The sequence below is a fragment of the Erithacus rubecula genome (genome assembly GCF_903797595.1).
Source record: "Erithacus rubecula genome assembly, chromosome: 22".
In the NCBI taxonomy this organism is placed as follows: Eukaryota; Metazoa; Chordata; class Aves; order Passeriformes; family Muscicapidae; genus Erithacus; species Erithacus rubecula.
This window is the reverse complement of record NC_136674.1, coordinates 6,614,515-6,629,157: the sequence shown is the minus strand read 5'-3', so window position 1 is coordinate 6,629,157 and position 14,643 is coordinate 6,614,515. Positions and strand designations below refer to the sequence as shown.

Sequence of the window (14,643 nt, the reverse complement as noted above, 5' to 3'; positions counted from 1 at the left end):
TTTCTCTAAGTAAGCACCACCACAGAGCTCTGGGCAGCACAATATTGATTCCAGGTTTGGGTTGGAGTTGGAGTGCAGCACTTGATCTGGGCTGATCTAATCCAGCCTTATCTCCTGACACAGCTCCTGCAAAGCTCGTGGCATTTCACTCACAGCTTTAATGCCTGCAGATAGCATTACACATCCAGTGTCTGATTGATTCATTGTGTGATTGATAAATGACATGCATAGTTTTTGCATGAAAACAGCCCCTGTAATGTGATCCCCCACACAGAAGATTCTGAAAGGTTTTAAAGAAAACCTTTGTACAGTGCACAGAATTTGATCAATTCATTGCTATTTTTCTGAAATCAGCCCATTTATTTGGGAGAGATTACCCACAGCACCTACACTGCCCATGTCTCTGGATGGTAAAGCATCATTACTTGGAATTTTAATGTGATCATTTCTGTATTTCCCTCTTGTCCCAGGCAGTTACATGAAATATTGGCAGCTGTCTGGGATGTTTCATGGGGTTTGTCTTTCCTTTCTCTGATAGACAATTAAACAATTCCCTGCTGTAGGGGAGAAATATTTGGAAGATAACAAATGTTTCACGGTGCTGTGACATGGCTGAGAGATTGGGAGGGGAACCAGAATTGTTTGGCCATGAGGCTGCTCCTGGCTCTGCAGGGTGCACATGAGCACTTGCTTGATTCTTCCAGGACTTCCATGGATTTTCCATGTTCTGTATGTGACAGCCATGAGCAGGTATTTCCTTTCCTTTCTGAATAGGAAGGTGTCTCACTTAATCCCTAATGGCTCTGAGCAGAATCTGTTTCTCCAGCTCCAGCAGTACATTGAATTTAAGGAGAATTTGGTAGCTATATAATAACTGGTTGGTTTCTGGTAGCAGTAACAACCTGGAATCAATCCCTGTAAAATTCCTAATTTAACACTGAGTTTCTGTTGGCTAATGACTCAAATGTCCCTAAGAATAAAATGCATCTTCCTAATAGATACTTACAAGGAGGAACCATGAAACAAAACTGGGTGGGCAAACTTTTTGGAGACTTTTTTTTTGTGTGTGTTTGAATTTTGTGTAACTTTGCATCCACCTCTTGGTTTTTTTGCTGAGCTGCAATAATTCTGATGATGAGGCAATTTGGGTACTGACCCTTCTCCCATTTGGGCATCCTGCTGTCTTTCCTAGAATGATGATTAAAATCCTTTCCTTCTAAAGTCTAGGAATTTTTGGACCTTATTTCTTATCACTGTTGGATTGAAGGAGCAGTCTGTCCCCTAAGACTGTTCCATGTGTTTGGCCAATGCTGTAAATCCTTTGCCAGAACAACAAAAAGGCTGCAAAGGCCTCCTCATCCACCATTCCCTCCCACAAAGTCTTATAGTTAAAAGTTTGGCATTTTTAGTCAAATGGATTTAATATTTTCATAAAATAACTTTGTGAAATTCTCTTTTCCTGACACGCAACTCAAGTTTGCCAAGCCAATCCTATGTCTGCATTAGGAGATACTTTTGGTGTGTTTAATACCTGGGAACACTGTTTACAAGCTTTGATTTTTTAAGAGAAATACATTTGTGGACAAACAGGAGGTTTTGTCAAGGGGGATGTGTGAGGAGCCCAAGGGATGCACTCAGATCCTTTTTGGTGTCCAAACATTCAAATTTCCTCTTGATTCTAAACAGAAATTCTACAGGAGCTTCACAAGTAAAGTACCACTGTAAAATAAAAACAGCTTTGGGTAGTTTTTCTTTCAATTTGTGCCAAGGTGAGGCAGGAAAGGCCCAGTCTCATATTTTCCTTTGTGCTGCTCTCTCCCAGCAGCTTTTGGAGCACCTGAGCAGAGGTGACTCCCTGAGCTCCTCACCTGAGGCAAGCAGAGCCCATCCCAAAGGCATTGCTGGCCACAGGGACACCTGGTCAAGGCTAAATTCACTTCAGGCTGCCCTGGGTTCACATCCTACATCCCAGCAGGCTCAGCAATACCTGGGGCATAGGAATTGTGTGATTTTGAGGTGGAATTTTAGAGCTCCCATGTATATTTATCTGGTGTTTTAAAGGCACAATGACCAATCTGATTTCACTCTCAGTTCCCTCGTGTGCTTTGTGTACTGAAGGATTGCTGGGTCCTCTCCACATCTGGCTCCTCAGGGTGCCAGCTGTGGCAGGCTGGGACCTCAGCAGCAGAGTGAATCCCACTGGGGAGCACATTCAGAGAAGGTGCCTGCTGAGGAGAGTTGCATTTTCCATCCTGTTTTTGGAAATCTTGTAGCACTCTTTGCAGAAAGAACAAGAACTGTGCTGTTTGATAGAAGCCTTTGGTCTATATTTCTGTCTTCCATGCATTATCTGATGACATTTGCTCACCTTTTGCTCTGCACTGAATCACTACAATGACATCAGCCAGTGCTCCCCCCATAATTTATCAGTGCAACAAGATTATCTTGTCCCTTTGGCCAAAGCCTCTAAGATGTTGTGAGGATGAAATCACCTTAGGTTCTCTTTGGGCACCCAGCTCCTCAGATATTGGTAGACACTTGGATGTCTTTTGGCTTTTGAAACCAAGCACTTGTGTCTGTGCTGGAGCCTTGTGCTCACAGGTCCCTCACTGCTATGAGAGAGAGCATTCCCCATCACGTTTTGTAAAACTCCCTGTTTAGATCTGTCTCGATGAATGATTAAAAAACCTCTTATATTGCCAAATAATTAGCTATGAAGAAAGATATGTCCAATAAGTTATGCAATTACCATTATTAATCAGCTTGTGTCTCTACAAGATCAAGGGAATCTTACTTTACACTGGAATTTTTAGCTGATGAGCTGGATTCATGCAGTTTCTTTTCATCCTCTTTTGAGAGGGATGGAAGGGAGTTAATTCCACTGATGCTTCAAGAGTCCAAATATCCCCTGTTTGTTAATTAATAATATCTATCTGGATTTTTATCCAAAGAAAAAGCATTTTGAGCCCTGTTATATCAACTTTTAAATCTTTGGAAGCCTGGCTGCTCTTCCCTTGTTTCTAACACCTACCTAGTTACAGGACATCAGGAATGTGAGCAGAGGACAGATGATGGGAGGAGGCTGCCTTTGTGATTTTTTTTTTTTTTTGATGAGTGGGAACAACAAAAATAGGGTTCTGGAAAGCCACTACAAGCCAAAGAAAGTCCTCTGACACCAAACATCTCAAGAAGATGAAAACCGTCCTCCCATTTCCATTGTCCCTGGCCGGAGCTTTGGATCTGATGCAAGAAATGTGGTATTTGTCTGAAGCTGAGAAAGTTTATGCTGGCAAATGGAACAGGAGGAGGTGGGTTGAGTAAGCTGGGACTGAGCTCCAGGCACACCACGCGTGTCCCCACGGAGAGCAGGGAGCAGAGCAGGATCCACAGCCAGGCTGGGAGCCTTGGGAGTGAGCAGGAGCCAGAGCCAGGCTGGGAGCCTTGGGAGTGAGCAGGAACCAGAGCCTGGTGGGTTTGGGAGCCCTGGGAGTGAGCAGGAGCCAGAGCCTGGTGAGTTTGGGAGCCCTGGGAGTGAGCAGGAGCCAGAGCCTGGTGGGTTTGGGAGCCCTGGGAAAGAGCAGGAACCACAGCCAGCCCTGGGAGCCTTGGGAGTGAGCAGGAACCAGAGCCAGGCTGGGAGCCCTGGGAGTGAGCAGGAACCAGAGCCAGGTGAGTTTGGGAGCCCTGGGAGTGAGCAGGAACCAGAGCCAGGCTGGGAGCCCTGGGAGTGAGCAGGAACCAGAGCCAGGTGAGTTTGGGAGCCCTGGGAGTGAGCAGGAACCACAGTCAGCCCTGGGAGCCTTGGGAGTGAGCAGAAGCCAGAGCCAGCCCTGGGATCCTGGTGGGTTTGGGAGCCTTGGGAGTGGAGTAGGGGCCAGAGCCTGGTGGGTTTGGGAGCCTTGGGAATGGAGCAGGAACCAGAGCCAGCCCTGAGAGCCTGGTGGGTTTGGGAGCCCCAGGGTGATCCTGCAGGATCAGGCTCAGACCCTGCTGCCTGAGCCTTGGCCAGGTGCTCCCTGTGTTCTGAGTGCTCCTGTAGCTCCTGTGTGCTGCTGGCAGCAGAACTGGTCCTGTTTCAGTCCCTTCCAGCCCCCTGACCCAGCTGTGTCTGACCATGGGGTCTGGAACCAGGGACAAACCCTTGTGCTGCTGGCACCTCTCTTGCCAGAGGATCCAGTTCAGCATTTAGGCTGATTTGAGTTTTTCCTTCCATGCAGAAAGACAAAAGTTTGAGTGTTTTGCTGAGTTGAGGCCATCCTTCAGCTCAGACTGCACATTGCAAGGTGGGGAGGAAATGGTTTTTTGTGTCCTGCAGGGATCTGCTGTCCTGGCACTGCAGGCAGCAGCCACTGTCCTCTTCTCTGCCTTCCCTGGTTGGCTGGTGGGGGACATCACCCATGGTTGCAAGACATTTATCATTTAGCATTTATAATTTATCATTTATCATTTATCATTTATCTGGTGGCATGAGGATATTTTCTGCCTTCATTCTTCATGGAGGAAGAACTTCTGAAAGTTGGAGCAGCAACACAGGTGGGCACTGCTTGCAATGAGGATTCCCTGTGCAAACCACACATTCTTCCCTTGATGTTATTCCTCTCTCTACCTCAACCCTATTGACTAGAAAATACCAAGATTTTAGTACTGAGACTTTAATACACTGCACATTTTGCTAATTTTCTTTCTGGCTGTGAGCCTCTGTGGTATCATTTTCCAGCAGTTTACTCAGAGGGCTCAAAATTTTCTTTTTTTTTATTTAATGAAAGTGGGAATTCTCCTCCAGTCCCCTGACTACAGCAATGGCAGCCTTAAGAAAAACAGAACGTGACAGAAAATGGATGAATGGCTCCAGTGCTATTGCAATAATGTGTGAGGAGCCCATTTGTGCTCTGTGGTGTGAGAGGACACTCCTTGCTGAAAGAGCTGTGTGTAGTTTGAGATTTTTGAATGTGACTAAATCCCTTGTGCTTCCCCTTCTTTAGTTTGGCTCTGTGGATCTCACGGATGTGAGAGTTCTCCTCTTTCTGCTTTATTTCTTTTGGGCATTTCTTCAGCCCTAATCATAAAAACTAGAATTTCTCAGCAAGTTCAAGCCTGGAGACTTCCTGACCTCTATCATTCCGTGCCCAGGGAAAATAAACTTGTTACTATGGTTTGAGCCTTAATGACTGCAAAGTATATATAGTCAATTTATAACAGTGCATGCTGGATTATCCTGTGCATGGCTTTACAGCTTTTACAGCATTTATCAGCAGAGTGCTCATTTAAAACATGTTGTTTTAATGAAAAGGATACCCTTGCCACTGTTTTGTGTTGATTATGTGGTAACACATTTTTATTATCACCCATAAAAATGATTTGGAGCTGTTCCACTCCAGATGCGACCTTGGGCAGAGCCCCTGTGCTTTGCTGGGCCCTGACCATGGCTGCAGTGATTTGATATCCCTGCTCCCCCAGCTCTGCAGAGCCCTGTCCAAACAGCCCCTGTGTGCCCCTTCCCCACAGCAGGAGCAGCCCAGCCCAGCCCTGCCTGCAGCCCCTCTGATTTGCCACCCCCAGGGTTACTCTGCCTCTCCACCCCAGAAACATCCAGGTGTTTGCTGGGGAAGTGGAAGGATGATATAATAAATAATATAAAGTGATTCAGAACAGGTCTTCAGCTCACACTTGAGTCCCATGGCAATGGGAGTTAAGCACAGTTATGGTTAGGCACATGCTTAAGTGTTTGTTGAACTGATAACACGTTTCCTGGAAAGTCTGAGATATAAATCATTGGGTAGGAGCTCAGAGTGCAAAAGGCAGATGGAACTGATTCCTTCCTGCCTGGCATCAGTCAAACCTGGTGAAGAAAAGCATTGTGACCTTCCTGCTTTCTGCTGTACTCAGAAAGCAGGACTCTGGATCTGTAAATACAGATCCTTGCAATAAAGGAAGAATTTTGCTTGTTTGCAAGAGTGAGGTTCAGTTCCCTTGCACTTAACCCAGCTCCCAGTTTAATTAGTTTCTGATTCACCCCTGTCAGGCCAGTACATTCTGCAGGAAGTTCATCATTTCTGGCACTGCTGCACTACTGGCTCTCACCAGGCCTTGCAATAAAGAAGTGATAAACCTTGTAATAATTGCAAGTTAAAAACAAACAAGTGGAGCCAAGTCACTCTCATTCATAATTGCAGTGTGACTTCATTATGTAAAGACAACACAGTGTGTAAAGGCTGAAACTTCTAGGGATTTAGTGGAAAGTTTGAGCCACATTCCCTTCTATTTCCCTTATCCCTAAATTGGTATTGCTTAGGTGGTTTTCAACAGGAAAAGATGATGCTGTAACAAACCTCAGTGTTGAATGCCTAGAAAAATGTTCCCTTGTTGGAGAGCAGCTCCCAGTTTCATGGAGGGAGCACAGCCTGAAGGACAGCCTGGATCATACAAGGAATGTGGGGTCACTTTGCCAAGGAGAGAAGGTTGTGAAGGGCCCTCACACCTCAGGGATGCCTGATGGGGTTATTTGAAGGCTGTGTGTTTGCAAGGCCTAGAAACAGTTGGGAGTTTTAATAACATGCTTTTGCTCCTAAGCAGAGCTCCTTGAGTAAATAGCCTGCTGCTTTTTATTATTTTTTTTTTCCTCTTTAATTTGCTTCAAGGTTAATGCACTTCAACTCCTTAAAGCTTCATCTTCTCCATCATTTCTAATTTGGTCAGTATTTGTGCTTTTCCAACCAGTACTTGTGCTCAGTTTGCTACCCTGGGGCTGCAGGCACAGCCCCTCAGCTGTCCCAGCTCTCAGTAATTCCTGATTTTCTCAGCAGGGAAATGCTGTGTCCCCAACAGCAGCTCCAGTCCCTGGTGTCATGTTTGTCACCAGGGACACAATCCCACTCTGGAGCCCTCCCCAAGGAGGGTGTGTGTGGGACACACTCACAATTAACACAGCAGCTAACAAGCTAATTGGTGCTGATTTCCTAAAACCAATAAAGCTTTCATGCCAAAATCCTGTGGTGTGTGAGCAGAGTTATTCCCAGCCCTGTCTGGAAAAGAGCTTCAGGACCTCCTCAGGAGTTGAGACCACATCTGAAACCATCCAGATCAGAGATCATGGAATGTTATGGGTTGGAAGGGACCCACCAGAACCATCCAGCCTTTAGTTAAGGGGGCTGAACCCCCAGCTCTGAGCTTGTGAGCACCTTGCTGTGAGCCCCAGCTGACCCTGTGTGTGTTCCTGTGCAGATCCTGCTGCTGGAGGCTGCAGAGAGGAGCCCAGCCCTGGAGAACAACCTGCCCATCACGGGCACCACGGCCTCGTGGGACCAGGAGCTGCTGCCTGATGCCTTCCCCCTGCTCAACCCTGGCACTGTGCTCAGGAAATCCCTGGGAGCTGTGGGTAAGCCTGGCCTGGTCCCCCCCAAAACACCCCTCCTTCCACAGTGCCTTTGGGCAGCTGAAAAGGAGTTTTGGTCTGCTCTGCCCCTGGAGCAGGAGAATCCTTGGCAGAAATCCATTGAAGCTGTGCTGGCCTGTGGCAGCCACGATTTCTGTTGGCACAAACACCTGCTGGGAGCTGAATTTGGCTCTGTTCTAGTTCTGTTAACCCCAGCAGGGCCACTGTGCCTGTCTGTGTGTTTCAGTGGGCTTGTTTTAAATTCAAAGGTGTGGATTTTGAGGTCTGGACACATGGAAACATTCCTGAGGGAACTGCAGAGAGCCATCAGGTCACAGTGGGGCAGCTCCTGCTCACCTGTTGAGCACCAAATGCAGCATTTCCCCATCTGGAGCAGTGCTGGGGGCAGAGCAATGGCTGCATGGGTCATTCTTGGTCATATTAGGGCAAAAAACTTTTCCATGAATAGCAGCATTAGTTGCAGTCTGCTTTATATTTTCTAAATTTGCCATAAACACAATGGGCTGTTTTATGATCCCTCTTGTGGCACGAAAAAAAAATACACTTACAAGAAAGTCTCCCTCTGAGCCCACTTGGCCAGACAGATCCCCATGCATTGAATTTTCTTGACCTTGGCATCTTTTTTCAAGATCCCAGCTCTCTGCTTCCAAAGCCCTGTCTATCTGTTGCTTTCCTTGCTCCCAGAGCAGTTCTTTATTCTTTAGGGCCTACTTTGCTTTTTTCTTCTTATTTTTTTTTCTTTCCATTTTTTTAACCCAAGCAGTTTGTTATGGCAGCCCCTCCTGACTGCAGCAGACTTGGAGCAACCAAACCAGTCCAGATGTTGTCCCTGTTTATGATTTGACATGATGCCACAACATGGAGGGAGGCTCACTGACAATATGTTCTGCAAAGTATTCTCAGAACCACAGCCACAGCTGCCAGGAGCTGAATTAGAGCAGTTTCCCCCAGTGCCCATTATATGCTCATTCTGCCTTTTCCATGCCATTTATTTTTGCTGTGGCAGTGTCTCTGCACCAAAGTCAGCACAGCAAATGCAGCAGAGCAGCTTTTCTGCATCCCTTGGCTCAGGCTCAGCCCATGTGCAGGGTCAGCACCTCCCACCCTGCAGACACTGCTGGTCACCTCCCAAAGCAGGGGTGATGTCTGAGCTGTGTGTCAGCCACATTCCAGGCTCTGTCTGTGCTGCCAGGTGTAGCCCTTGCTCACTGTTACCCTTTGTATTTCTGGCCTTGGTTTATTTAACCTGCTGTGGAGTATGAGCTGTGGTGTAATAAAGGAATCAGGAATGGACTGGAGTGTTTCCAGTCAGAAGAGTGGCTTTCAGCAATGACAAATAATCAGCTCAGTTCCTCACTGGCACCTGCTGGAGCCCCTACCCAGCCTCTGTGGGCTTCAAATCCTCACTTTGCTAGAGAGCTGTGGGGATATTTCATGGATCTGGGTCCATGTTTGGCCTCCTTCCCTCCCCACTCCAGTCTGTGTCCATGATTCTAAGCCAGCCAAACAAACTCAGCGTGGATTTTGGTGGAGTGGAGGGAACTCCACACAATTTAGGGTGGAGGGGAGCTGCCCCTTTGGCATGATCTCACACTGTGCTGTGCCTTGCTGGGAGCTGCCCCCAGGTTCTCCTCAGAGATCTCAGCAGATCTTTCATCCTGTGGGATACTGGAGTGGGTGCAAGCCAAGCCTGGGTGTCCTGGGGGATTTGGGGTTGTGGAAAGCTAAGGATCCCTCCCACCCCTCCCCTGAGCCTTTTGTGAAACATTCCCTCCTTTGCCCTGCTTTTGGGTGTTCAGCCAAAATAAATCCCAGCCCTACCAGGCTGGATGGACCAAGGGCAGGATGCTGACACAGAGGTGGGTGGTATGGACAGGATGCTGGGAGCTCTGCAAGGGTTCCTGGATGACCCCACAGCTCTGGGTTAGCTGATGCCTCTCCAGGCTCAGGTCCAGGAAAACTGGCTACTGTTTATGAGGGTGGTTATTTCTTCTGTGAGTGACAGGGCTGAGAATAGACAATCATTTAAAAGCAATCAGTGCTGTTGAGACAGCTGCACCACTGGTCTTTCTGATCAGCTTGTTAATCAACAGAATACATTTTTCTAAGTATTAAGAAAATATATATACTCTGGCTGAGCCAGTTGGCAGCAAGAGACCTAATTTTTCATATCTCTCTATTTTTCTCCTTTTTAAAATTATTTTTTACTCTGTCCTTCTGAAACAGAAACTAAAGGACACAGAGGTGCAGAGGAGCAGCTGATACCACAGGGTAAGTTCATAGTTTCTGCTATTTCTTTTTCAAAGCACAAACTGTTGTTAAGCCCAGTCCTGTACTTAAGTCCCAAAAAGCAGAAGGGTCCTGTGGCCAGGAACTCCTTGGAGCCTCACAGATGGAGAGGCTGGGTTTGTTCTTTGCACTTTATCTGATCATGGGCTGCTTTGGTTGGAGAGGCCAAACTCCAGTTTTATCACCTCTGAGACAAGGGATGGACATCACTGTCTGATGGAGAGGGAGCAGATGTGGCCAGAGGTAGCAGGGCATATCCTGAGTGATGGAGAAAACTCTTCTGTAAGTGGTATTGCCTGCCAGGGGCAGCAGGAGCCTCTGGGGATGCTCAGGGTATCCCTTTCCTAAGCTCCATGTAAACAGAGCAGCTCCTGGGCAGGGAAAACCCTGGGCAAGGAGGGGAGCAGATGGTGTGTTGCAGGTTCATGACAGAGCCAGGAAGAAAATCCAGATTTTTGCACATCTGACATGGCTTCCAGCAGTAGATTACTCACCCTATGCCTTTTAAAAAGTATTTTTCCTGTGGTCTTTTGCTTCATATTGTTTGGAGGATAAACTCACCACAGGAATCAATGCCACTACAGCAGAGCTGATTTATGCCAGCTGAAAATTTACCCCCCCACACCTTTTCCCTGAATCCTTCCCTCTTTTTTCCCCCTGTTGCCCTTGTCTCTTTTAAGCTGGTAACTCCATTTGTCAGCAGTATGAGCACTTGCCTGTCACATCACCCAGTGCTGCTTCTCCCAGCCTTTCCTCCAGTGCTTCCCCCTCCAGGGCAGCAAGTGCCACTTTCTCTAAAGCTCTGCTGCAGCACTGGGATTGAGGATTGTGCAGGGAATGATTGCTCCTGGTCTGCAGGACTCCATGGGATTGAGTTACAAGGCTGGGCTGAAGGATTAAGGGTGATTTACTCAGGTGAGGGAATGTCCTGACCCACACTCAGCAGCACAGCCTGTCCTGCTTGCAAAACACTTTCTGCTGTTCTTCCCTCTGTGCTGGAATTTGCTGCAGTGAAGTTTCAGGTGTGCTGGGGTTGTTTTTTTTTAGGGGTAGAAGCTGTTTCCAATGCTGTGAACAAATGTTCTTGCTTTCCTAAAAAGGCTCCTGATCACCTGCCTGGGAATCCATCCTTCTATCCATAGAAAAGGCTGCAGTTTGTGTCCTGTGGATAAGCAAATTGATCCAAATTAAAACCTGGCCTTAATTCCTTGTTCAATACTCAAGTTAAATCAGATCTTTATTGATGACTGAATGCAACAAAAGTACAGGCTCACACTCCCACTCAAAGCCATTGAGAATTGTCATTTCCTCAATCTGCCCAGTTTCATTGTGGATTGAACGTGGAGAGATTTCATTTTTGTAAGAAAAACCAGTTTGGACATTTCTCCAAAACAGAAAAAAAGAAGAGAGGAAGGGGAGTCTTTTCAGGGATCTAGTATTGGGGGATTATTGCTTTATTCTGAGAAATGAGGCATTTGGAGGAATGTCTGGGGTGATGAGTTTTAGTACCCAGGTGAGCTATCCCACATCTAGAGTGGGAACTGGATCCAAACGTGGGAGCTGCAAATCCTGTGAGCCTTGATGTGATTGTGCAGCCCTGTGCCTGGGAAGGTGCTGTCCAGCTTCTTTCCTTTGCTCCTTCTCTCCCTCCATTCCCACCCATGCTCTCCACCCCCATGTGCAGCATATTCTGCTTCTGTGGGTCCAGTACCTCTCCTGATGCCTGGGAGGGAGAAAGACACTCCCTAAGAATTGATAAAACCTTAAATTGCTCTGCTGAGTTGTGGTCACATGTAATACATGGTCTAAAATCTGAAATCTGAGTGTGCTGAACTTTGGACTCATCCCTCATTCCCTCTGGATTCAGAGCTTGCATCTGCCACTGCTTTCAAACACTCTGAGCCCTTTGGTAGCCCAGAAACCAGGAACCTCTGACTCTTGTGCCTCTGACACTTAATGCCTTTATTGTAACCATTAACCACTTAATCTGAGCAGACAGACCCACTCACTCACATCCCCAGGGCATTAAAGCTTCAGTGCTGCTTGCACAGTGTTAAAATGTTTAAATGTGAGCCCAAGATGAGCAGTGCTCTTCTGAACAACACTATAAAATTGCCAAGTGCTGTCATTATTTTGATAGTCTGGGGAGAACAACGTTAGGATTTTATTTGGAGTCACCAGAAGTAGTGACTTGGAGATCACTAATGCACCTTTCCTGGGATTACTGGGGCTCTGAGTACAAGAAACACCCCACTGGGCACAATCACTGCTCCTGCTGTTTCAAATCACCCTGGAGCCCTGCTCAGTGATGCACAGTACTGACATCCAGTTCCTGCAGAAGTGGGGGGACACTAATGCCACTTTGGGATGAAAAAACTTGTGCACAGCACAGAGCCCTTGTGAGATGCATGAACACAGGAGAAACCAGGGAAACATCACTGATACAGCCCCTGGGTGATGTGTACACAGCAAGTGGCAGGCAGGGTTTGATTTTCTTTGGCAGATTTTGTGTATTTTGGTACTTTGGGATGGCTCTGGAGTTTATGTGTGTCTGGATGAACCCAGCAAAGCACATCCAGACCCTGCCCAGAGCCCTTCAGGCCTTGGGAAGGGGCCAGAGTGGGCTCAGTGGGGCTCTGCCCAGCACATCCTGCTGGCTTTTTGGGGAGGGTCATGTGCATGGGGCTGTGCTTTTTCCTTACGGACTGAAGGAAGAGGAGAAGCAAAGTCCAGTCAGGCTTGTCAGACCTGCCAGACAGCTCCTGCCACCAGTGCCACCCTGTCTGTGCACTGCTGCATTTCTCCCCCTCTACATCACTGAGTTCCTCTCCTCTGCTTTTGAGGGTGCTGAAGCCTTTCTGACCTCAGCAGTGTCTAATTTCCAGCTGATTTCCTTTCTGAACATTTCCAGGGATTCCAGGACAGGTTGGTCCCCCAGGCCCAGTTGGACCCACTGGGCTGCCAGGACCACCAGGGCCAAAAGGAGAGAAGGGACAGCCTGGTGAGAGGGGACCTGCAGGGCCACCAGGTGAGTGCTGGAGAAGGGCAGTGCTGCTGTGGCAGGAGCTGTTTCACTTCATACAGATTGTCTGTGACAGCAGCTCAGACATGCAAGATTTGAGCATCTTCAGTTGGTGTCAAACCCATTCCAGGGAGAACCCTGGGAGCTGGAATCAGCCAGGAGCTCCCAGGGCAGGCAAGCACCTGCACCAGCAATGACAGACCCTGGGTTTCCTGTGCAGCTGGAGGCAGCCTGGCCCAGAAAGCTGCAGAGCAGGATCATGTTTCCCCATCCTGCTCAGGAGCTGTAAGAAAGAGCCTGTGACCTGTCAGCCTTTGGAACAGAGCATTCCCTGGTTAACCCCCACACTGGGTGCCTGCTTTAACTCCCTTTTTTCTCCACCATTTGTGTCAAGCTGTCAGATGCCAGGATGTCAAACTAATGATGCTTTTGTATGTTAAGGGAAAAGGTTATGAGGCCATTCTTTCAGAGAGCACTCCATTCCTGAGCTGGGAGTCTCTCTTCATTCCCCAAACCTTCCTGAATGTTTTGATGAAGGTGATACTGCACAATAGGTGCCAGACCTCAGGCTCTGAGCTCTCTGTGTCTGAAAGGCAGTGCCTTGAGCCTGAGCTGGGGTTAGATTTAAAACTCTGAGCGTGCCTCAAATGTGAGAGCAGCCCTGAACACTTTTTGGCACTTTCTGGCAAGCTGTCAGTGGCCAAAGTCTGGCCAAGGATGTGTCTGCTTTTTTTTTGGTTTCTGTTTGCAACAAGAGCCTTCCAGCCTCACAGGATGTGTGATCTGTCTGCTCCTGGACTGACTCTGCTTCCTGAGCTTTCCTGGCAGGGAGGTGACACAGGTGTACCTGGAGGGAAAGAGGATTGGATTTCACACTTTGCTGCCTGTAGTTTCTCACAGCCTCAGGGAGAGGGGAGGTTTCACTCTTTCAGCAATTGGGCTGCTCAAAGGCAGCACCTCTGAGCCAAGTCAAGCTCTCTCCTCTGCAGAGGAAGATGCTAAACAAAAAAAAAAAAAAGGAAAATTGGGAAGCTGTTTCTATTTTCCCCACCCCTCTGATTCCCACAGCTGCAGTTCAGGACAGGAATCCTTTGTCTTCTTGCTGTCTTTTTACATGATAACATCCTTAGCACAATTAACACATCTTCTCCTGTCTCTGCACAGGGATGTTGGGACCTCAAGGACCAAGAGGACTTCCAGGAGAAACTGGGATCCCAGGTCCCCCAGGTCCTCCAGGGCCACCAGCCACCCCAAGCCTCCCTCTCACCTTCCAGCAAGGGGTCCTCTACTCACTCCAGCCCACAGCTGAGAAGGAAAGTAAGTTCTCTCCTCAATTCCCATGTTCTGTGGCAGCAGCAAGGTGGGCAGGCACAGAGCAGCTCAGGCTCTGCCTGGCCTGGGAGCAGCTGGACAATCTGCCTGCACTGTCTGGGTCTCTGTTCAGGATGGAAGCTACAGGGGGTTCACCTCAAAATGAGGAACAAAATCCCTGCTCTCCTAAATTGTCAGTGAGAGCAGGGTTTGGAGGATTTTGTTCTCTGAGCCTGTTTTTTTAGCTTCATCACAGCTTTGGGGAGTCAACTGTGAGCTTCCATCAGGAGCGGCTGCTGGGAGGAGGGTGAAATGACAGAGCTCAGGTAGCATCACCTGAGAGACAAGGGCAGAGGAATCCAGAGTGGCAGATTAGGTGCAGGTGGTTGGAGCCCTCTTGGTGCCACTGTTGTGGTGCTGTAGTGTCAGGGTTGCTCAGGAATCAGAGATTTGCAGCTCTGCAATTACAACAAAGACATCTGTTAAATGTGCTTCTTTCCCTGCCCCTGCAGATGCTTCTTCCACCTGTGCATCCACATTATCCCACATCCACACAAAACACAGAATTATGGACTGGAAAGTCCACACTGACACAATGATTTATCCCTTCCCTTGAACAGGAGGGCCA

The 14,643-nt window shown here is 47.9% G+C and overlaps 1 protein-coding gene across 8 annotated transcripts in view; it reads left to right on the top strand.

The window, feature by feature from the left end:
• The window catches only part of COL26A1 (collagen type XXVI alpha 1 chain), a 167,441-nt gene that overhangs the window by 132,278 nt on the left and 20,520 nt on the right, over positions 1–14,643 (top strand). For all 8 annotated transcript variants that reach the window (XM_079325264.1, XM_079325260.1, XM_079325266.1 and 5 more), the window contains 4 exons: positions 7,222–7,375; positions 9,620–9,664; positions 12,594–12,710; positions 13,869–14,021. In XM_079325264.1, the coding sequence (XP_079181390.1) occupies positions 7,222–7,375; positions 9,620–9,664; positions 12,594–12,710; positions 13,869–14,021 (469 nt within the window). The remainder of the gene's footprint in view (positions 1–7,221; positions 7,376–9,619; positions 9,665–12,593; positions 12,711–13,868; positions 14,022–14,643) is intronic.